Here is a 22913-nt window from a genome sequence, read left to right as displayed (position 1 = left end):
GGGTTTCTCTGTGTTGACCTGGCTGTCCTGGAACTCACTCTGTAGGCCAGGCTACCTCCCAAGTGCTGGGATTAAACGTGTGCGCCACCACGCCCGGCAAAAAAGAGGGTTTGTTGTTGTTGTTGCTGTTTTGTAACATAAACAGTGAAGAGTAATGCAGTAAAGGTTGGGGTATAGCTCAATGTATGGTGTCTTAAGATTTTTTTTTAATGAATGTAAACAAAGGCATTATAAAGGACAAAGAAACTAGGCTGGGAACATACAATTGTAATCTCAATCTTTAAGATGCCAAGGTAGAAAGACTGTTAGTTGAAAGCCAGTCTTAGCTACCCTATCAACAAACAAAGTCAAGCAAAGGTGGCATTTCAGCATGTATACAGAGAAACTAAGGGTAAAATGTGAAGACGCCAAAGAAAGACAACAAGGTACTTCCTCAAGTCTACCTGAGACACTGGACACCCAAGCATTTGCCCATTGTTCAAACCTTCTATCTCAGCATCTTGTTTGGGGACTTCTCAGTGTTCCAGTCTTATTTAGTCTACTTTTTCTACTCAGTCTTTGCCCTTCAATGAGCTGTTTGCTCTTTGAACGAGGATGGGAACAAGAGGAATATCAAACCACATGAACAGTGAAAGAATGCACAAATAGCAAATATACCTGAAACAGCATGTGAGCTTTCCAAATTAGCTGTTCCCACACTAAACTTGTTCAAGAGACAAACAAAAAACATATTACGAGTACACTAACATAAAAGTTTTATTGAATAAATACATGTGCTGTTATATAAAATTAAGCAAAAAGGACATTCTATGATTAAAACAAACAAACAAACAAACAACAAAAAACAAGAATCACCCTCTATGGCCCACCCCTACAGTGGGTAATCCAGATGGGACCATTCACTGCAGCAGGCTTCACTCTCTGTATCTGCCTGAGGTTTTTTAAACTAATCCTAAACACCTCTGCATAGGGACTGCCTGTACAAGAAATATAGAGTGCAAAATACAAATGGTAGTACATATGGTTGCAAGGCTGCTTCTGTTTTCATCTGAAACTTGAAAACACCTTTGTACTTTAAGGCACAGGATAAGCCACCACACGAATAAGTTAGGAGAGGTGTACTTGAAATCACTAATTTCCTCATTGGTTTGGCTCAAAGTAGAAAATGTAACATTCTTTTTTCCTAGGTAAGTCATTAAAAACTAAAAGTTAACATTTTGAGAACTGAAAGTGTCTATCTTCAGGACACTGGAGTGTGCCTTGATGGCAAGTCAGCCCTCCTCATGCAGCACTCAGAACCACAACTCACTGGGCTAGTATTACTGGACCTTCTCTCTCCTTTCCACATAGACTGGAGATGCTACTTGAAGACTCAGATGATGGACGTGGGGGCACTGTATCTGAACTCATTGGCACCAGCTTTTGTGACTGTAGTAGGGATCATACTGATTTATTAGGGGATTGTACCCTTAACTCTACTCAATTTGCCTAATTAGTTATGAAAAGCATTCCATTAAATAAAATACACACTTAACAGACTAAGTCTATGGATGCAAAACTAAGATAGATAGGTTGTTGATGAAAAACCATTGCCATGATACAATTTCAGGAAAAAAAAAATCTCTTTTATAGACAGAAGCTCTTAAATGGACTTAATTAAAAACACACTTAAGGAAAAAAAAGCCAATACCACGGTCAAGCAACTAGTTTTACTATAACCTGCCTTTCTCCTGCAACCAAAATGCCACCCTGGAATATTTTATGTACATATATGTTCATGTGTGTACATACACAAACTTTCCCACAATCCTGCTCACTAATGAAAAGAGATTTATAAACAGGATTCAGAGGAAGGTGTCAGATGGCAGGAGAGAGATTACTCTGACCGTATGACTACCTGGGGTGTGCTGTGAAGAGCCACAGACTGCATTACAACTGTACATGTTACATTACAAACTGAGGCACACTTTCATCTTTTAGACAGGAGGAGAGTGCAAAAGGAACACTCGATATTCATCACAGGCACTTTGGTATGTTTGGTCACATAAGCTTCCCATAGGTTTAATTCCAAGAAGCATGTGAATGGAACTACTCCAATTTTGATTACAAAGCTGTATTTTCCTGCTATAAGTGTACATTAGTTTTAAATGATCTCATAGCTGAGAAGCCCTTTTCATCCTAGAGGTTAAAATGCATACTGAAAAAAAATCTTCCTACATTTGTGCATCTTTTGCTTACAGACATGCATAGCTTATAATACTGTGACATAGCCTCACCTCACAAGAGGTTTGAGATCTCTTACATACGTAAAACATGCTTTTCCCAATCTAAAAATAAAAGGATTCCAAAATAAAAATTGTATTAACATCTGGCATGGCACAAAATGAGGATATCCACGAAATGTCAAGCCTGACAGCAGCTTGCTGGCACTGCGCAGGATGTTTTGTCACGCATGAGGGGAAGCACAGGAAGCTCCACCTAGAGGTGTGTATCCTGTGTGTGGACTTATGGCCAGGTTCTCCCATCAAGAGCAACTGCAGTGCTCTAACTAACGTCTTTAGCTCAGCACCCTTTGTTACTATGCATCCATCCCATTTCACCTCTTTACAGTAACGACAGACCTGTCTTCCTAGGGTAAGAAACAAGGACAAAACAAACTAAGCTTGCATCACTCTTGATAACACCTTATATCCTAATATGCTTTGGGCAAAATATAATGTATGTTTCTTTTTCCCAAGACAGAGTTTTGCTGTGTAGCCCAGGCTGGCCTTTAACACTTGGGTCTTCTTGGTGTGGCCTCCCATACCCTGGGATTACAGATGTGAGGTACAATGCCTAGCATGTGTGTATCTCTGTACTACTCATGAGTCTGTTATAACAAACAATTACACAAATAAACAGCACATTCCTTTCTTATGTAATACATTTCAGATGAGTATACTGTGATTCTCCAGAGCCTTAACAATGCTCTCGGTATTGTCCAGTACTCAGTTATACAACTTTTTAAATTAGCCATTTACTGACTTCTCACTGTATTTTCCTATTTATAATAATGTTAGTAATTTGAAATTTGTTTTATCGTTCATAATAGACATAAAAATTCTAATATTTAATAATCTTCCCATTTTTCCTTAAAAAGGCATATCACACAACAACTCTATGAGAACATTTTGCTGAAAAGATGAAAATGATTAATTTGTCACAGAATGTAATAAGTCTTAGAAGAAAATACATATTTCCTTAATTCATTTTCTTCTTTATCCAAACCAGCATGTAGATATTATAAAAAAGAATCTATTTACATGGTGTAGTGCACCTCCAGGATGCAGGACAAGGCAGAAACAAGTCCAGGTATCTGCTTTCCAGCAGGTGCGGCTGACAGAGCTACACACAGCACAGGAAACACATCACTACACCACTGCATACTGCGGTGCCTGGTGAAGCACTGGAGGAAGCTCAACAGGGAGATTCAACAATAATATTGGCCAAATTTTCCTACAATGCCAAGTTTTATAAAATTATTAAGGTATGTATAACTCAATACTTAAAATTATAAAAATAGCATTGGTACATCTGCGAGAAGGTGTGTTCCATGTTGAGGTGCCACGTGATACACTGAAAGATAGACCTACGTCCAGCGTAGCTACGTTATCACCTGTGGCCTTGTCCCATCTTCTGTGAGGTCATACCTGAGAAAGCACAAAAAAGTACAACAGACTTGGGTCAGGCTTTGGGATGGTAGACGCAGCTAGGTTTTCCTGGGAACTGCCTGCAACTTGGGACAGGGGCACTCACCACTGGGTCCAGCCCTTGGCGAGTTCTTCAGATGCCAGAGCAACCAGCACCTGTGGATTAAAAGACGGTTCTGTGAAAATTACTGGGTAATTCCTTTTAGATCATTCATCACTCCTTCCTACCTCTCTAATTTCTTAACAATATGAAAATCTCATGTTTTGAGGTTCTCATTTTTAAAAATCATTTTAACCTTTACATAGCTGAGTATATCCAAGATATTCTTCTTGTATCTAATAGTATTACAATTATTATGAAACACATAAAGAAGATACTATGAGATAATAGCAAATATGTCATTAATGGCAGTGTGTGGTTTAGATATGAAGTGACTATAAAAGGCTCATGTTTAAAAGCTTGGTTGCCAACTAACTGATGGGCTTCTCGAGGTAACTAGAACCAGAAGGTGTTGACCTAATCAATGAGTTAATCATCAGGTAGATTCATACTATGATGGGAAATTGTGGCAGGGCAGGGGTCACTAGGGATGTGCTCTGGAAAGCTATACTTTCTCTTGGTCTCTCTGCATATCTCTGCTCTCTGGCTATTGTGTGGTGGATGGCTCAGTTCTGCCTCGTGCTCCCCACTGTAACCTTCTGCCTTACAACTGGCCCAGAAATAACAAAGCCAAGGGTCCATTCATTGAAACTTCTGAAATCAAGAGGTAAAATCAAACCTTCTCTTCTTTACGTTGCTTCTCTTAGGTATTTGTCATGGCCTAGCTGATAACAGATTTTTCACTTTGCAGTTGACAAAGTGGCACTTACAACTCAAAAGCCCCTTTCCCTATTTAATCCTCTTTACACTGTAAAATAATAACTAAACCTACATCAAAATTAAATGTGAGATGGAAAAAAACAAAAGAAAATCTGGAGGAAGAAAGTCAACGGCATGGTAAAGGAAGTACATGATTAGCTGAGTGGGTGGGGCAGCAGGTTATTGGAGGGTATTTGCCTTCACGGTTTTCTTCCCATGTAATATTGAACAGTTTTTACAACAGTTTTAACCAACGTTTCTTCACCTCTAAGTTCCTGATGTTAGTATGAGTAATAAGTCAATAGTAAGAATGCAGGAAAACAGCTGTGTACTGATGTCTTACCACAATGTGATAAGCACACATTAATTAGAGTGAGCCTCCCTTCCCACTATGTAAGCTATGATCTAAAATGCACTTAATTCTACAATGTGTAGGATACAAGGACTTTAAAAAAAAAATCACTTTGCCAAGAAGCCCTTTATCTTTGGACAGGAAGCCACCACTGTTCTTCACCGCCACATCCAATGTTCTCCTTTGCACCTCAGGCAGCGAAACACTGAAGTCGAAGCTGAAATGGAAACAACACCTCATGTCAGCTCCTGATGATCCTGCTGCATTTTCTTCTAACTAAAAACACTTATTTCTGAGATAATTCCAAACACTGTTTTATTTTTCTTGTTGCCATTTCGGTGCTTACCCAGCTGACCTTAGTTTACATGAAATCACTGCATGAAAACAGTGAGGGAAAGGTGCCCTACGGAAGAACAGAACTGGGCCAACAGATGCTGATGCTACTCAGCTGTATTACTTTTCTTAAAACTAGCAGATGCTACACTGCCAGAGAACTATGAGCTGGGGCAGTCTGCAGAGACTGGTGATCCAAGAATCCCTGGGTGACCACAAGCAACTTGGCCATCAGACTGACCATGACCACAAAGGCAGCTTCTATTAAGGTGACATTTATGATTCGCAAAAAATTATATCTCCACTAATTTTTGAAATTGTTATAGAAAAAAGGCTTTCTCAAAAATGTGTATTTTATATTACTAGCTTATACTACAAAATAAAAAAAATTAAATCTATCTTTAAATTGTTTAATTTAAAATTCAGTCTTAGTATATGTTATCCACTAAATCAAAATTCTTCAAAGTCATAAGATTCAACTTTTAGCTGGGGGCAGTGGCATTACAGCCTTTAATCCCAGTATGTAGGACACAGAAACAGATTTCTGAGTTCACGGCCAACTTTAGTCATCAGTCTCCCTGTGCAGCATCGTAACTTGGACATATGATCTTTAACACCTCTGCTTGAAGGTCAAAAGCTTCTTGACTTATTTAACAAGCAACTCGTGATGGGGTATGTTAGAGAATCCTGTTCTCCACAGGCCTTTTCAGGCCTGCTCTAATCTAACATTTCATCCAGGTAGCCTCTTGGCTATATCAGGTGTTCACTATACCTCTGATCAAACACAGGGTTCAATGTCTTCTTTGATACATGTGTTTTCCTTCTTCCTGAGCGTCTCTTGTCTGGTAATAAATACATGCGGACATATGGGTCAGAGCCATCTTCCGAGAAGGCAATGAGGTTTCTTATAATACAAACCAGAGAAGACTAGACATTAGAATTTAAAAAATAAAAAGTTCCATATTAAAATTATTTATCAAGTTTTGACTTCATATTATCTGGAGCAACACACATCAAGTTTCCCAAAGTAAGCTTTTGAATTGCTAGCCACTGATATCACTTTTAAATTTCCCTTTAACAGCTTTGCCAGAGTAACTGTTGTCTTTATTACCTAAGCCTAGAGCGTGGGTGGACCTTCACAGCCCTTGCTCTGTTTCTCAGACTGTCCTTCTGTCAGTAAGACCCTGAGTGGCTGTACTGGCTACTTCTGAAGCTTCTGCACAGGGTCAAGCTCCTCCATGAACCTGTCCCCTGCTCTTTCCCTAGGATAACTAGTAATAAGCCAAACACATTTAGTTACCCCCAACCACAGGCAGGCTGTCTTCAGAGCCATGGCAGCAGCCTCTGCTGTGCCCACCCTCACCAGTCACTATCTTGGCAGCCAGAATCCCTTAATCCCTTACTGAACTGAACTCTACATTTTTCAGGATCATGTCCAATGCTGCCAGTTCTATTATTTACTCATGTTTTCAAAAGATTTTTATAAGCTCAAAATATCTACACTACCAGTGGTGGGAGAGGGATCACGTGAGGCAGAAATAACCTGACAGCCCCAGTGGCAGTTGGCCTCACCTGCAGGAGTGCACAACCACGATGAGCTTATTCCTTTGGGAGCTGTGCCGGATAGTCAGCTGGATCTGCCCCAGAGGAGACTGTCCCAGGGTTGTCCCACTGTGGAAACAACATAATGTCACCAGCTCTGCTCCAAGTTCAAAAAAGGTGTGCTGTATTGGTTCCATGTGTACAGTAAGATAATCTCCACTTATTTAGACAAAATGGGATCTAACTGCTCATGAACTTATGCGTGATTCAAAACATCTGAATATATACCACATAAAAATTATTTCACTTGAGGGTTTGGTATTCCTTAATTATTCACAACTACAGCTTTCCAACTGAGCACTCAAATACAAATGAGAGACAAAGCTCTCCCTTAGACAAATGTCAATCCTGTAGTTGAAGCTTCCTTTGCCTGCTGCTGGGCAAGTATCACTGCACTACATCCCCAACCTTGACCTGATCCATATAAGAAAGCAAGAAAACAAAAGGTGAGCTTGTGTCAGTGGAGCCTCAGAGATACAGGATGGCCAGTGCTGTATCCTGAAGTACTTGCATAACCACTGCTACTTTGTATTTCCTTATAACTGGGTTACCATATGTCGGATGCACAGGGTAACTATTTTCCTCCTTATCTGAAGAAACATTAAATACAACCTATAAACCATGACAAATATCCAAAGAAAACCAGTAGGGACTTGGTGGTGGTGAGGTTTGTATTCTGCAATGGAGAGAAGACAAGCCTCTGCCAAACCTGTGCAGGTGACACAATGCTCAACACAGTGACAGACTACGCCTGCAGAAGTCTGTCCCTCGCATGAATTGAGTGTATGGTGTCTACACAGCTCAATTCTCTTGCCTTTTCCACCTGTGAAACCTCTTACTCCACTACTGCTCTTCTAACATATCCAAGGTCCTATAAAACATCAAAGTGTTATTTTGAAAGTCAAAGACTCAATGAACAAAATAATAGCACAACTGGAATTTCTTTCAGAGAAATTAAGCTCCTATCTCCTCCCTGTGGCATATGGGATGAGAACTCTGAGATGATAAACAATAATGGGAGCATTAGTTACTTTTCAAGTTGACGTAGCCTTTGTCTCAGCTCCTGAGTGGCAATGGGCAGTGATATGTCTGAGGCAATGCTTGGGGTGGGTTCCTTGGCTGCAATGTGGCTTGGAGAGGCCAAGAGGCTGGAGGAGCTCCTGCCTAGGTCACGATGCCCGAGAGGGCTGGCCTCAGGGGGCTGGGGCTTCTCCTCTATGGCAGGCTTATCATCGACTCCCATGACTGGTGTTGACGGAGCAGTGTTGGCACCACTGGTGCCTGGCGACGCAGACATCTGAGATTTGATAGGCATTTTCCTCCCTTCTTTGGAGACAGAGGGCCGTTTCACTTGAGCTGAATGCTGGTAGTCTGGTGGTCTTTCTTGCTTTTCAAGATGGAGGACCTAGAGGGAAGTCATGGACAGGAGTGATGGCTTGATGATGGCTTTAGGTGTATACATCTGTGTTTAACATTCAGCTAAAATTTTACAACTCTAATCTGTTTAACTATGCAGTTATTGAAATAGGATCTTACAGAGAATTAAAAAAGCAAATTTTGCCAAGCATTATGGCACATGCCTTTCATCCCAGCACTTGGGAGGCAGGCAGATGTCTGTGAGTTTGAAACTAGCATATTCTACATAGAGAATTCAAGGACAAACAGAGCCATATAGAGAGAAACTATCTCTAAAATACAAAACAAATAATTAAAAAGGGCAAAATTTAAGCAATTAAAACTACTTCCGGTAATACAAACACTTTTCTATTCCTTCTTCAAATCTCTTCCACTTGAACATATTCTAATAATGGGACGAGCACTTACTGATCAACCAGTAAGCCATGTGCCCTTGGCAAAAGATGAAATCTCTTATTCTTCCAGGTGGTTTGTACCAGAAACTCCCAGACAAAGGAAGAATACCAAGATATCTTGCTATCCAGAAAGACCTCGCCAAACAATCAAGTGTAATACAGTAATCAAGAGACAGCCACATCATCCTGCAGACTGTGAAGGGCAAACCATGTAAGCCAGTCCTATCCTCAGCAGAACACTCAGGAGTTACTGATTTTCTCTGGTTTTATTAACCACAGCTATAGCAAACACCTTAACTATATAGACTCCACACATTTTATGCTATAACCAGAAGGGCTCTGGAACTGGCAGTGGGTGACGTCACTATTATTCTGTCACTATAAAGTCGTGCCATGTCTTGATCATGTGCAAGGAGAACATTTCTATAGCACCCTGTCTGTTTTAATTAAAAACTAGGTCTGGAGTATAGCTCAGTGGTGGACCACTGGTTCAGCATGTGTGAGGCTATGGGTTCAAACCCCAGCACTAAAACAAAAAGTTGGCTCTTTATTATAATTTATATATAATCTTTTATTTTAATAGGGGTATATGTGCCATGGCATGTTTGCCATGGTTAGAGAACAATCTTGTGGATTCAGTTTTTTTTTTTTTTTTTTAGAAGAGAACTGAATCGGGGTGGGGTGGGATGGGGGAGGGCAGTTCGGTGATTAAATTCAGGTTGTCAGGCTTGGGCTTTACCTGAGGAGCCATCTCCTGGCTCAGTTTGAATACTTTTTTTCTTCTTCTTCTTTTTTTTTTGGTGTTAACCTTCTTCTCCTCCCCCTCCTCTTATTCCTTCAACTTTTTAAAATTACTTTTTTTTTTTTTTTTTTACAGTCCAGTTGTTACCCCTGCCCTCCCCCCATCCTGGTCCACCCTCCAACAGTTCCTCATCCCATTCCTCCCCACCCCCACCCCCCCACTCCCCGTCCTCACCCTCACCCTACCCCACCAGACCCCCGCACTCCCTGGGGCCTCAAGTTTCTTGGAGGCTTAGGTGCACCTTCTCTCACTGAGGCCAGACTAGGTAGTCCTCTGCTGTGTGTCAGGGGCCTCAGACCAGCTCATGTATGTTGCCTGGTTGCTGGCTCAGTGTCTGAGAGATCTCAGGGGTCCGGGTTAATTGAGACTGCTGGTGAATACTTTTAATTAATGGCATTTCCTGTATGTTTAAGCATTTCCTGTAACTAAGTATTCATGTATTTCTACTGTGAACAAATGACATTTTCATTCTTGTCACTTCTACCTCTTGCAAGTGCTTATCAAACTGCCTTCTGAACAACCTTTGATGATCCAACTTTGAGGAGGAAAGTCTATTGGCACAGACATATTTTGTGGGCCATCATGGGCAGTCAATGAATATAGAAATAAAGCATTTGTTCAGAATGGAGTCTAAACTGTCCTCCCACAACTCTGGTACAGTTTCTACTCCCCTTCCCTTGTCAACCTGTTACCACATCACCTGATGCATGCCTGTAGAACCACCTCTGCAAGGCTGGGACTGAGGCATAACTGTGTTCATCCCTCACACTACTGAGCCCTGCTAAGAACTACGAAGTACCCGGAGGGCAATCTTCATTTTTAAGGTGCTGTTTGGACCCGAGTTGCTAAGCTGGAACCGCTGGTTTATAGTCATGTTGTCACTTGTAAGCAGTTGACTGAGTGGGATCCTCAGGCTCCCCAGAGAACACTGATGCTGCTCATCTTTAACCTGAAAAATGCAGTGCAGAAAACACTTTGAACACCAAGGAAAACAAAAAGGAACTATTAAGTGAAGAATGGTCCACAGATCAGCATCAAAGACACACCAGCACAAAACAAAGCACAATATGTTTCATATATATTATTTAAGTAGTGTGTCCAAAACTGTTAGGTAACCTCTTTTTTTGTTGTTGTTGTTGTTTTTTATTTTTTTCCCCTCGAGACTCTGTGTAGCCCTGGCTGCCCTGGAACTCACTTTGTAGACCAGGCTGGCCTCTAACTCAGAAATCCACCTGTCTCTGCCTCCTGAGTGCTGGGATTAAAGGCATGCACCACCATGCCCGGCGATTGTTAGGTAACCTCTTAGGAAAATACAGCAGTATTTCTGTCAGAGGTACCTGCCCTTTCCTCATCACAAAATCATGATGAGCACAACAAAAGGCATCTTGTTTATGAATTTACTGTGAGAAATTTCAGGTAAGAATTGACAGTCTAGGTAGGAGAGATGGCTCAGCAGTTAAGAGCACTTGTTCTTGCAGAGATCCCCCATTTGATTCCTAGAACAGACATGGTGGTTCACAACCATCCATAACTCCAGTTCCTAGGAACCCAGGGACCTCTTCTGATCCCCAGGGGCACCAGACATTCACAGGTATATATGCAAGCAAAACACTCATACGCATAAAATAAATCTTTAAAAATATTAAAAAGTAATAGTCTATACAAACCTAAAGGTCAGAAGGAAATAGCCTTTACACTCTGAGATCATATGGTAAACAGTGACAGTAATGTGCAAAGTTTCTACTAAAGACACTTACTCATGGAGAAAATACATTTTTAAGTGTCTTAAAGCCTTCCCTGTTCAAAGTCTACATACTTGCTTGGAAAATTTATAGCATCTCCTTTAAATACATGGTATTTCTTTCTCATGAATACTAATCTTCAGCACTGCTTCTGTTATAAGAACTATACCCATCACATGGTTGTTCAAAATAGTTTGATCAAAGAAAGAACAAACTCTGGGCAAAATGAACATATACCTTAAAAGGAATAAATACCGCAGTTCATAAACAAGAAAGAGCTGATCTAGATATAGCAAGAATTGAGTTTGTATGTAACCACTTCTTCAAAATGAAAAATCCAAGTGATAAAGGCAAAGCCCAGACAGTTCTGTACAGACACTTCCAGACAACAATGGGACAAGTGCTCCCTAACTCATTCAAAAGGCTACCGTTATCTTGACATCAAAACAGGAAAAAATTAATAGGAAGCAAAATTATAATCAGCAACCTTCATGATTAAGAAGCAAGAATGTTTTTCTTTTTTTTTCCTATTTATTAATTAAGGTGTGTGTGTGTGTGTGTGTGTGTGTGTGTATTTGAGTGAGTTTATGTGTATTATTTGTGTGCAGGAGTCCTCAGAGGCCAGAAGAGGGGATCTAATTCCCTGGAACTCAAATTTACAGACAGTTAAGAGCTGCCAAGTGAATGCTAGGAACAGAATTCAGATATTTTACAAGGGACTCCAGCCAAATCTCCAGACCCAAAAAGCAAGAATTCTAATAAGCGGGATATATGTGAAAATGATCATATCTTTGAACTTGCTGAGTAGACTAGGCTAGCTGTCCAGTGAGCCCCAAGGATATACCAGTCTCCATCTCTCTAGAGCTGGAATTATAAACTTGTGCTGCCATGCCTGGCTTTTCACATAGGCTCTGGGATCAACTGCTTGTACAAGCAGTTTATTACTGCTCTGTTTCCTTACTCTCCTACTGGCTTTGTTGCTAGTAGATAATTGAGGTTAGTTTTGAGTTATGATCCTCCTGTCTTGGCTTTCTAAATGCTGAGATTACTCATTAGATGATTCCACTGCAGAGCGTGTGTGTGTGTGTGTGTGTGTGTGTGTGTACATACACACATACATACAAATATTAGTTTAAAAAAAATACAAGATTAGGAGCCATTTAATAGCTGGGAAACATTGGTAGAGTTCTTGCCTGGAATGAACAAGGTTCTGTCTTCACTCCAAGTAAGAAAATAAAGTAAAATCATTCACAACATCATGAAAAAGTACCAAAATATTTAGGGATAAGTCAGGCAAACATGTAAGACCTACATTGAACATAGAAAGCTATAAAATACTGCTGAGAAAAATGAAAGAATACTAAGTAAAACCAACCAACCAACCAACCAACTAATCAAATCATGTAATAATGTTCCTATGTATCAATTACATATTATCCACAACCCCCCCATTGGAATGTTTCCTGCTGTAGAGATGTCGGGTATACCCACAGGTTCTATAATGTCAGGAGTCCTTATCAAAATTATAGGTTCTCTGCATAAAGCTACAATTGATACTAAAATTCATATGGAATGTAGACTTAGCATTCATCAACACAATGTAAAAAGTAAGTTTCATTGCTTACACAAGTTGGTTTTATGATGTACGCAATCAATACTAGCAACAGAGACAATGTTGCTGGCAGAGTGGTAGTACAGAACTCTGAGCAGAAATCATTCCAGAAGCAAACTGCCTACTGGTCCTGAATTTCCATAGTCACTAACCTCAATATATAGCAATGACTACGTTTTTCCCCCGGGCGGTGGTGGCACACATCTTTAATCCTAGCACTTGGGAGGCAGAGGCAGGCAGATTTCTGAGTTCGAGGCCAGCCTGGTCTACAAAGTGAGTTCCAGGACAGCCAGGGCAATACAGAGAAACCCTGTCTCGGAAAAAACAAAAACAAAACCAATCGGATGTAGGGTTGGTAAAGATCTTTCCTCAATCTGTTGGTTGCCATTTTGTCCTATTGACAGTGTCCTTTGCCTTACAGAAGCTTTGTAATTTTATGAGGCCTGATTTGTCAAGTCTTGGTCTTAGAGCATAAGCTATTGGTGTTCTGTTCAGGAAATTTTCTCCTGTGCCCATGTGCTCGAGGCTCTTCCCCACTTTCGTTTCTATTAGTTTCCGTGTATCTGTTTATTGTTGTTGTTTTGCTTTTTGGGTTTTTGAGACAGGGTTTCTCTGTTTAGCCCTGGTTATCCTGGAACTTACTCTGTAGACCAGGCTGGCCTTGAACTCAGAAATCTGCCTGCTTCTGCCTCTCAAGTGCTAGTATTGTACCACCACTACCCAGCTAGTGTATCTGGCTTTATGTGGAGGTCCTTGATCCACTTGGACTTGAGCTTTGTACGAGGAGATAAGAATGGATCAATTTGCATTTTTCTGCATGCTGACCTCCAGTTGAACCAGCACCATTTGTTGAAAATGCTGTCTTTTTTCTACTGGGTGGCATTAGCTCCTTTGTCAAAGATCAAGTGACCATGGGTGTGTGGGTTCATTTCTGCGTCTTCAATTCTATTCCACTGATCTACCTGCCTGTCACTATACCAATACCATGCAGTTTTAATCATTGTTGCTCTGGAGTACAGCTTGAGGTCTGGAATGATGATTCCACCAGAGGTTCTTTTATCATTGAAAATAGATTTTGGTATCCTGATTTTTTTGTTACTCCAGATGAATTTGAGAATTGCTCTAACTCTGTGAAGAATTGACTTGGAATTTTGATGGGGATTGCACTGAATCTGTAGATTGCTTTTGGCAAGATGACAATTTTTACTATATTAATTCTACCAATCCACAGGCATGGGAGATTTTTCGATCTTCTGAGGTCGTCTTCGATTTCTTTCTTCAGAGATTGAAGTTCTTGTCGTACAGATCTTTCACTTGTTTGGTTAGAGTAACACCAAGGTACTTTAAATGTTTGTGACTATTGTGAAGGATGTTGCTTCCCTAATTTCTTTCTCAGCCTGTTTATCCTTTGAGTATAGGAAGGCCACTGATTTGTTTGAGTTAATTTTATATCCAGCCATTTTGCTCAAGTTGTTTATAGCTGTACAGTGGATAGAGGGCTAATATCCAATATATACAAAGAACTCAAGAAGTTAGACTCCAGGGAACCAAATAACCCTATTAAAAATGGGGTACAGAGCTAAACAAAGAATTCTCAACTGAGGAATATCGAATGGCCGAGAAGCACCTAAAGAAATGTTCAACATCCTTAGTCATCAGGGAAATGCAAATCAAAACAACCCTGAGATTCCACCTCATACCAGTCAGAATGGCTAAGATCAAAAACTCAGGTGACAGCAGATGCTGGGGAGGATGTCAAAAGGAACACTCCTCCACTGCTGATGGGACTGCAAGCTGATACAACCACTCTAGCAATCAGTTTAGCAGTTCCTCAGAAAATTGGACATAGTACTACTTGAGAACCTGGCTATACCACTCCTGGGCATATACCCAGATGGTGCTCCAACATATAATAAGGACAGACACATGCTCCATTATGTTCATAGCAGCCTTACTTATAATAGCCAGAAACTGGAAAGAACTCAGATGTCCCTTAACAGAGGAATGGCTACAGAATATGTGGTACATTCACTCATTAGAATACTAATCAGCTATTAAAAAAAATGAGTTCATGAAATTCTTCAGCAAATGGATGGAACTAGAAAATATCATCCTGAGTGAGGTAACCCAATCACAAAAGAACATACTTGGTATGTACTCAATGATAAGTGGATATTAGCCCAGAAGCTCAGAATACTCAAGATACAATTCACAGACCAAATGAAACTCAAGAAGAAGGAAGAGGCTGGGCAGTGGTGACACAAGCCTTTAAGCCCAGCACTTGGGAGGCAGAGGCAGGTGGATTTCTGGGTTCAAAGCCAGCCTGTTCTACAAAGCGAGTTCCAGAACAGCCAGGGCTACACAGTGAAACCCTGTCTTGAAAAACCAAAACCAAAACCAAAACCAAAATCAAAACAAACAAACAAACAAAAAAGAATTAAGAAAAGAAAGAAGAAGAAAGACCAAAGTATGGATAGTTCACTATGGATATCTCCATGGGAGGAGATACAGAGACAAAGTGTGGAGCAGAGACTGAGGGAAAGGCCATCCAGAGACTGCCTCACCTGGGGATCCATCCCATATACAGTCACCAAACCCAGACACTATTGTGGATGCCAACAAGTGCTTGCTAACAGGAGCCTGATATAGCTGTCTCCTGAGTGGTTCTGCCAGTACCTGACAAATACAGAGGTGGATGCTCTCAGCCAACCATTGGATTGAACACAGGGTCTCCAGTGGAGGAGCTAGAGAAAGGACCCAGGGAGCTGAAGGGGTTTGTAGCTCCCCATAGGAGAAATAACAATATGAACCAACCAGTAACCCCCAGGCTCCCTGGGACTAAACCATCAACCAAAGAGTACACATGAAGGAACCCATGGCTCCAGCCCCATATGTAACAGAGGATGGCCTTGTTGGACATCAGTGGGAGGAAAGGCCCTTGGTCCTGTGAAGGCTCTATGCCCCAGTGTAGGGGAATGCCAGGACAGGGAAGTGGGAGTAGATGGGTTGGTGAGCAGGGGGGGCGAGGGGGGGGGCATGGGATAGGGGGATTTTGGAGGGGAAACCAGGAAAGGGGATAACATTGAAATGTGAATAAATAAAGTATCTAATAAATAAGAAAGAAATAAACAATCATGGTCATTTCCTAATACTATACAAATGAAGATTAACTTGATAGATCTAAATATAAGATGGGCACCCTGGCTAATCTTGTGTCAACTTGACATACAAACTAGAGTCATCCAAAAGGAGGGAACCTTAACTGAAGAAATGTTTCCATAAGATCTGGCTTTTCTTAATTAGTGATTGATGGGGAGAGGCCCCCGCCTATTATGGCTAGTTCCATTCTTGGGCTGGTGGATCTGGGTAGGCTGAGCCACGAGAAGCCAACCAGGAAGCAGCACCCTCCCAGGCCTCAACATCAGCTCCTGCCTCCAGGGTCCTGCCCTGTCCTGACTTCCTTCAATAATGAAAGTGTAATTCCAGCAATACACTCTTCCTCCCACACCTTGTTTTTAAGACATGGTGTTTCATCATAGCAAAACAAAACAAAAAACCCTAATTAAGGCAATGGGTTTGGGAAAGCTGTGAGTCACAGAGAGAATGAGACACTTTCTCTATCTTGACTGTAGTTAATGGGTCCCAGTGAACTATGTACTCAGTTAGAAACTGTAAATGTACATAATTTGTAACAATCATATTTCAAAATATAAGCACAAAATGCAAAAAATAAATACCTCAACTTCAAGGTCCTGGCGCTTGGGGTTATGAATGAAGAAAGTGAAGTTTTCCTCCCATACAGGTTCACTAGTTTTGTATCGAATCTGTAAGAAACAGTTCAATATCAATTTTCCAGTATTTTCTATAAAGAAGGACTACTGACTCAACACTTAGCTCAACATTTAATGTGTATATAAACCCCAGGTGATTAAATCAAAAGACATATATTTACTGAGCAATGTACGATTATCTGAGTAAGCACAGAAGTGTTCACAAGATGAAGCACAGGCTTCGTGAGGAGTCTGAGCGGAGCTGACAAGGAGTCCACACCTAGTTGCTGAGAGACCAAGACCTCCGCCGCTCTATGGTCTTCAGTTCTCTTATGGTGCCTGTCGCTGTACTCCACACAGCCCTGCTTTGTAAAGGATTGTCGAGTAAAATTTAACAGTGTTCTACAACTGTAATTTCTAAACACACCCCCCCCCCATCAGAAAAGAAGAACATACAATACCTTCTTTGAATTTTTGAACCTGTGTTTGCTGAATTTGAAGTATAAGTACTTAAAAGCTTGGGAATGATTCCATATCTTTCACATGAAATCAAACAAAAGTCTATCTATATGGTGTGTTCTATGTCATAAGCAGCTTGCGTTTATGAGATGATGTGCATGTGGAAGCAAAGCCTACACATCACACAGCTGGGCAGCATCTGCTGCGGCTCTATGGAGAGGAGCTCAGAAAGCCATCAAGCTCTTACCTTACTCTCTTGAGCCTTGTGACCGACTGACATCTGGACAAGAGGATTTGGGTTGCTGTTTATTTTCTTCCCTGACTATCCAAAAAATAGAACAAACAAAACAAAACACAAAACCAGGTAAAATAAATAAACACACTTTGAAATGGGTCCCACTAAAAACAAGATTACAGTTCATTTTTATGAATAGTCACTTCTATTTACCTCTGATACTTCAGACACAGAGAACATCAAAGAACAATGGAAGTAGAAAACGACTGCTACGCAAACCCTGAGCCACCATTATTATGTCACATCATGAAGCAAACTGAGAAAACTTCCATTTCACATGCCTTATTATTATTATTATTATTTTAAGCGAGAGAGAGCCTGACAATACTGCTTGGCTAGTGTGGAACTCTATGGCATGAGTGATTCTCCCACATAAGCCTCCAAAGTGGCTGTGACTATAGGTACAAGTTCCTATGTTGGGTTGCACACAAGTTTGAAATGTCAAACTTTAAAAGTAAGCAATGCAATCTTTTAAATTTTAAAACTTTAGTATTAACTATAGTTCTAAAAACTGACTTATTAAGATAACAAAAATGTAAGTGCAGTGAACATAAATAAATAATAAAAAGAAGACAAATGTGAAGGAATGTTAACTCAGAACACTCCTCCAACTGTACTACAGTTTCAGGTTCACACCTTTACGCCTTGAACCTCCCACCGTCCTGCTGAAGGAGACAGTTACCAGACACTGCATAGTGCTTACTGGCCGATGAGTAAGCATCATCAGAAGAAAGTGTCAGCTTAGGATTACATGGAATTAAGCAAATATAAAGATGATTTAAAAATTTGTAAACAAAAAATGACAAGAAGCATACTTTAGCAGAGAGCTGATAGAAGAAAATATAGTAAAACACAACAGATGTGGCATGAGGTTTATTTGTAACTTAGCCCCACAAAAAGATGCAGTTAAATGTTAATGTATATTAGAGGGTCACAAAATAGTATTTTAGTTAAATAATTTTAGAGCCAATCCTCAACACTGCAGCAATGACAGAAATAGATGTCAAAATCATTTGCTTATTCAAAAGATATGACTAACCCAAACCTACTGTGACAACCTATTTTCTGGTTCATCTTTTTGATGTGAATGAATTCTGCAAAATGAAATAAATACTGTTAAAAATATCAAAGCCAACTGATTTTTCCCAAATTCATTTTCTCTTTCTTTAATATGAGAATTCCTAACCCTGAGCTGAGCACAAGTCCTCTGGGAATAGGGATGCCACCTCACTTCTCCTCCTGGCTAGCTGAGAAACTCTGACTTACAAGGAGGGCATGCAGGCCTTGCCTATACTAAGTATGAGGTCCAAGCTACTAAGGAGAACTTGCATAGTTCTAGAGTATAAAATCACACTGATTTAAGCCATCTCTTTCTTGGGTCTTTGATACATGAATTTATTTCAAACTAACATTAAGACTGTATTTGTGAAAATGGGGCCATTCAGTTTTTATTTTTATTTTTTGGTTTTTCGAGACAGGGTTTCTCTTTATAGCCCTGGCTGTCCTGGAACTCACTTTGTAGACCAGGCTGGCCTCGAACTCAGAAATCCACCTGCCTCTGCCTCCCAAGTGCTGGGATTAAAGGCGTGCGCCACCACGCCCGGCTGGGGCCATTCAGTTTTAACGAATCTACAATTTTACGGTGAGCCTCCTTCTAATATTTTTAAAAATAAATGAAGTTTATAATTGATAACATTAAAAACCAGCCTCTGAACAATTTGCAGTTGTCACTGCCTTAATCAATTTATTATGCATACTTGTGTGTGAATGCTACACTAAGATCTATTCTAATCTAAACTTGCAGTATATATAAAATAAATAAAAGTTTAGCTCGCACTTTTATAATCTTTTTAATGGTTTATAGCATAAGGGTGTGTACCTTAACAAAGATGACACCTTAGATTATATAGTCTTTAAATCATTAAGTTCTCTACCATGACAGAACATTTAGATACAGTAGCACATGTCAAAGGACAAAATATGCCAAGAAAATAGTCTTTTGGCTCACATGTTGAACTTAACATAATATATAGAAATGATCTCCCAAAACATGGTCTTGTTCTGTTGAGATTAAATCTCATCTTCTTAAGTTTTGATTACTGAGACTACATTTTAATCTGAGCCTTAGGTTCTACATCTACAAAAGAGGCACAATACCATTTTTACAACTTTTTAGGCTTAAATGAGCCAAGGTGTTAAACCAGATAATTACAGCACACCTCTTTATCTACCTATTACATATTTTTATATGTAATATTTTAATTTGCTTACTAATCCAATGGAGAAGATATTACCCCACTTCTGTAAGTAGGATGTATTGAATATTATCTTCGAATCACCATATTGAGTAGCATGACTTCAAAGCCTCCCTTCCTGACCTCTGTGCTCTGCTGTCCAATAAGGCAGCAAACAAATGGTGAGCAAAGAGTTGCTACGTGTGGTCCCTTCCTAAGCTGCAATAGGTCCCCACTATGTTGGGAGCATAGTTTCAGCCACGTATTGACCAGCACTCTCAGAGTATGAGGCCCTACGAAAACTACACCATTATGTCCTTAGTTCAGGTCATGGTAAGGTTTACAAATATGGTATTAGACAACTCACTGACAGTCTCCTTCATTTTAGAAATTTAACTTACTTTCCTAGATGAAACTGATTAAAATATTCCTATTTCTTTGGAATATTAGGACAATTATACTTAAAATGCCCCTGGTTCTCACTGTAATGGTGGCACACACACTTGGGAGGCAGAGGCAGGTGGATTTCTGAGTTTGAGGCCAGCCTGGTCTATAAATTAAGTTCCAGGACAGCCAGGGCTACACAGAGAAACCCTGTCTCAAAAAACAAAAAAAAAAGAAAAAAAGAAAACAAACAAACAAACATTATCAATTTAGCAAGAGAACACAAGTTATTGTCTTGGAAATGAAGTGGAGCTTAGTTTTCAATATACCTCATTTAATAAAAATTGAACCTTCTGGAAAGATCTATCGCCCAAGCCCACAGCACCAAAGCCATGAGGTTGATTCAAAGAGGCCCTACTCAACATATTGGAAGAGGCAATTCCTTAAGCATGCATCCTCAACAGTTTGTAAGGTGCAGCTTTAAATCACAATGTGAAAATGTGGTTAATATTTTAAATAGAACTTTTAGGTTGCCACTCACAAGTTCAAATTCAAACAAAACACTATTTCAATGGCTTTATGATAGAATGAAATCTAAATTTTCATATACTGAAATTTTAAAATTTAACTGTGGTTGATGTAATTTCTTCTTTGTACAAATTCTGGGATAACAAAAGCAGGATCTCTTCTTTTGGACAATCAATTATTAACTAGGGTGGGAAGTCACCTGCCCACACATTTAGGAAAGCCAAAGTACCATCTCTTTCAATATGTCTTGATTAGCACTAGAGCCTCAAGGGAACACTTCGTTTACCTTTAAAGCTCTCTGAACTGCAGACTTCTTCAAGACACCGGGGTTAAAGTCTAATGGGTTACTCTTTCAGGTCAGAAGAAAATGAATACACCAAGGGTTAATAAACATGCAATGAGGAGTTTATGTAAGGTTAATGACACAAAAATTCATGAGAACAAATATTTAAACTAAATCCAAAATCATACAAACTGCCAGATTTATGTTCAAGATTTTACCGTAAGTGACTGATACTCTAAAATACCAGAACACACATCCTCATACTTGGTAACCCTTCACCTCTTCACCTATGACCTTTAGTGCTAGAGAAATCAAGAGTGTGACTTGAGGAAAGGCTCTGCTTACTATCCTTTGCCCAAGACCTTAATGTCATCCACAGTTAGGGCTTTCATATGAAGCACAGTAGCAACCAGGCTTTCCACACTGGTGGAGCTGGTCCCACCTATGGTGGCTGACGCCATTGCTATGCCATCTGAGACCTGTGTTTTTGCTGTAGCATCATCCAGAGATGGAGCCTATCTCTTTTGTGAACTCCCAAGGTGTTGAAGCACTGGCCAACAAAGTCATCCAAAGTTTCTCCTGGACTTATTTATATACATTCTATTGTTATAGAGTGTATGTCCTCCTGACTGAAGTTTTTCAGCTAGTTGTTTGTTCATTCTCAAACTGACCATTTGTTTTAGAAGCTTTCAGGATTCACATTTGAGGTTAAAGGTTTTTGCCATTTTAGTTGTAACTGATTTAAAATGACATTAAATTTGATTCTTAAGTTTTATTTTTTTCTTAATGCTTTATTAAACAAGTTGTATGAAAGAAGATGGTGAAACTGCTTCCCAGTTTTCTATGGTGTATGGGAAGTGAGAGGTAATGCACCTATCTGGGCTCCTGTCATACCAGTGGGTCTAAATCTAGATTATTCAAGCAGGGTTACAGGGCTCTCTGAAGACTCAGAACATACGGCCTCTATGTCTGCATGAAGTCAGGCCAGGTATTCCCTAACAAGTTCCAAAAAGCATTTTGGTTCAGAGGGAACCTGACTGATGCTCTACAGATATAACAAGGGCCTTTCCTGAAGTTCACACTGGATAGAAACAGCTGAACCAAATGTACTTGCTATTCTAACATGCATCAATTATTGAGAAACAAAGACAACAGTGGTGGTGTGAATTAGGAATGCGACAGCTGTGTGAGGTCACAGAAAACTGTATGGCACAAGGGGCAGGGGGGAAGACTGGTTACTGAAATAGTTACTGAAATACTGGCAGATGTCCAGGTGTCAGGGTCAGAGGTCAGGCACTATGTACCACGTACTCCTGGGTCTCTCGGTCACTGCAGACAGTAGCACATGTCCTCCCTCCACCCCCACCCCAATCAAGAACCATGCACTAGGAATAGAAGTCACTTGAGACTGCTTTCCTAGCATGGAGGAAGCCCTGCATTCAGATCCTAGCACCTCAAAAAACTGGAACTATGGTCTCTACCTATGAACCCAGGACTTGCAAATAGATGAAGGATTATCAGTGGTTCAGTAGTTATTCTCAGCTATATAAAGTATTTCAGGACAGACTGGGATATATGAGCCTCTATCTCAAACAAACAAAACTTAAAATTACATGTAAAAAGTATATTTGTCCTTAAGGATCTGCTCAGTGGTAGCTAAGGCACAGTTAAGTTCTTACGTGTAAGGTAGGCAGCATGGAAATACCATTCATCTCAGAGAATCTTCAGTTACAGAATTAAGAGACTATGAGCAGTGTGCATTCTACAGTGATAAGGTCCCATATCTCTAATCTTAGTCACTTATGTGCTTTGTGTTGTCTTTACACTGGAAACCAGTGAATAAAAGGTGTATCCACGTTTACTCCACAGAACATTTTAAGTGGTGTGCATATCTTCATCATAAAGCTCAACATGACTTTGAAAAGAATGAATTCTGAGTGTCTGACATCTGATGTCAGAACTACAAAGCAACTCAAGAATCCAACTCAAAATATGTTCTTAGTATCAAGAAAGAAAGAAAGAAAGAAAGAAAGAAAGAAAGAAAGAAAGAAAGAAAGAAAGAAGAAAGGAAGGAAGGAAGGAAGGAAGGAAGGAAGAAAGGAAGGAAGGAAGGAAGGAAAGAAAGAAAGAAAGAAAGAAAGAAAGAAAGAAAGAAAGA

General features: G+C 40.0%; 1 protein-coding gene across 5 annotated transcripts in view; it reads right to left on the bottom strand.

Moving 5' to 3' along the window:
• Positions 1–731: 731 nt before the first annotated feature.
• Positions 732–22913, bottom strand: part of Esyt2 (extended synaptotagmin 2) — an 809403-nt gene continuing 787221 nt past the window's right edge. For 3 of the 5 annotated variants that reach the window (XM_029484378.1, XM_029484380.1, XM_029484381.1), the window contains 10 exons: positions 20759–20821; positions 17279–17353; positions 16540–16626; positions 10248–10397; positions 7867–8240; positions 6806–6904; positions 6006–6137; positions 5012–5117; positions 3796–3845; positions 739–3689 (listed from right to left, as the gene is read on the bottom strand). In XM_029484378.1, coding sequence (XP_029340238.1) covers positions 3644–3689; positions 3796–3845; positions 5012–5117; positions 6006–6137; positions 6806–6904; positions 7867–8240; positions 10248–10397; positions 16540–16626; positions 17279–17353; positions 20759–20821 — 1182 coding nt within the window. In that variant the 3' untranslated portion in view covers positions 739–3643. Of the gene's footprint in view, positions 3690–3795; positions 3846–5011; positions 5118–6005; positions 6138–6805; positions 6905–7866; positions 8241–10247; positions 10398–16539; positions 16627–17278; positions 17354–20758; positions 20822–22913 lie in introns of all 5 variants that reach the window. The other 2 variants (XM_021179169.2, XM_029484379.1) reach the window with 2 other exon arrangements.

The sequence above is a fragment of the Mus caroli genome, chromosome 12 (assembly GCF_900094665.2).
Source record: "Mus caroli chromosome 12, CAROLI_EIJ_v1.1, whole genome shotgun sequence".
In the NCBI taxonomy this organism is placed as follows: domain Eukaryota; kingdom Metazoa; phylum Chordata; class Mammalia; order Rodentia; family Muridae; genus Mus; species Mus caroli.
This window is presented reverse-complemented; position numbering and strand designations above follow the sequence as displayed.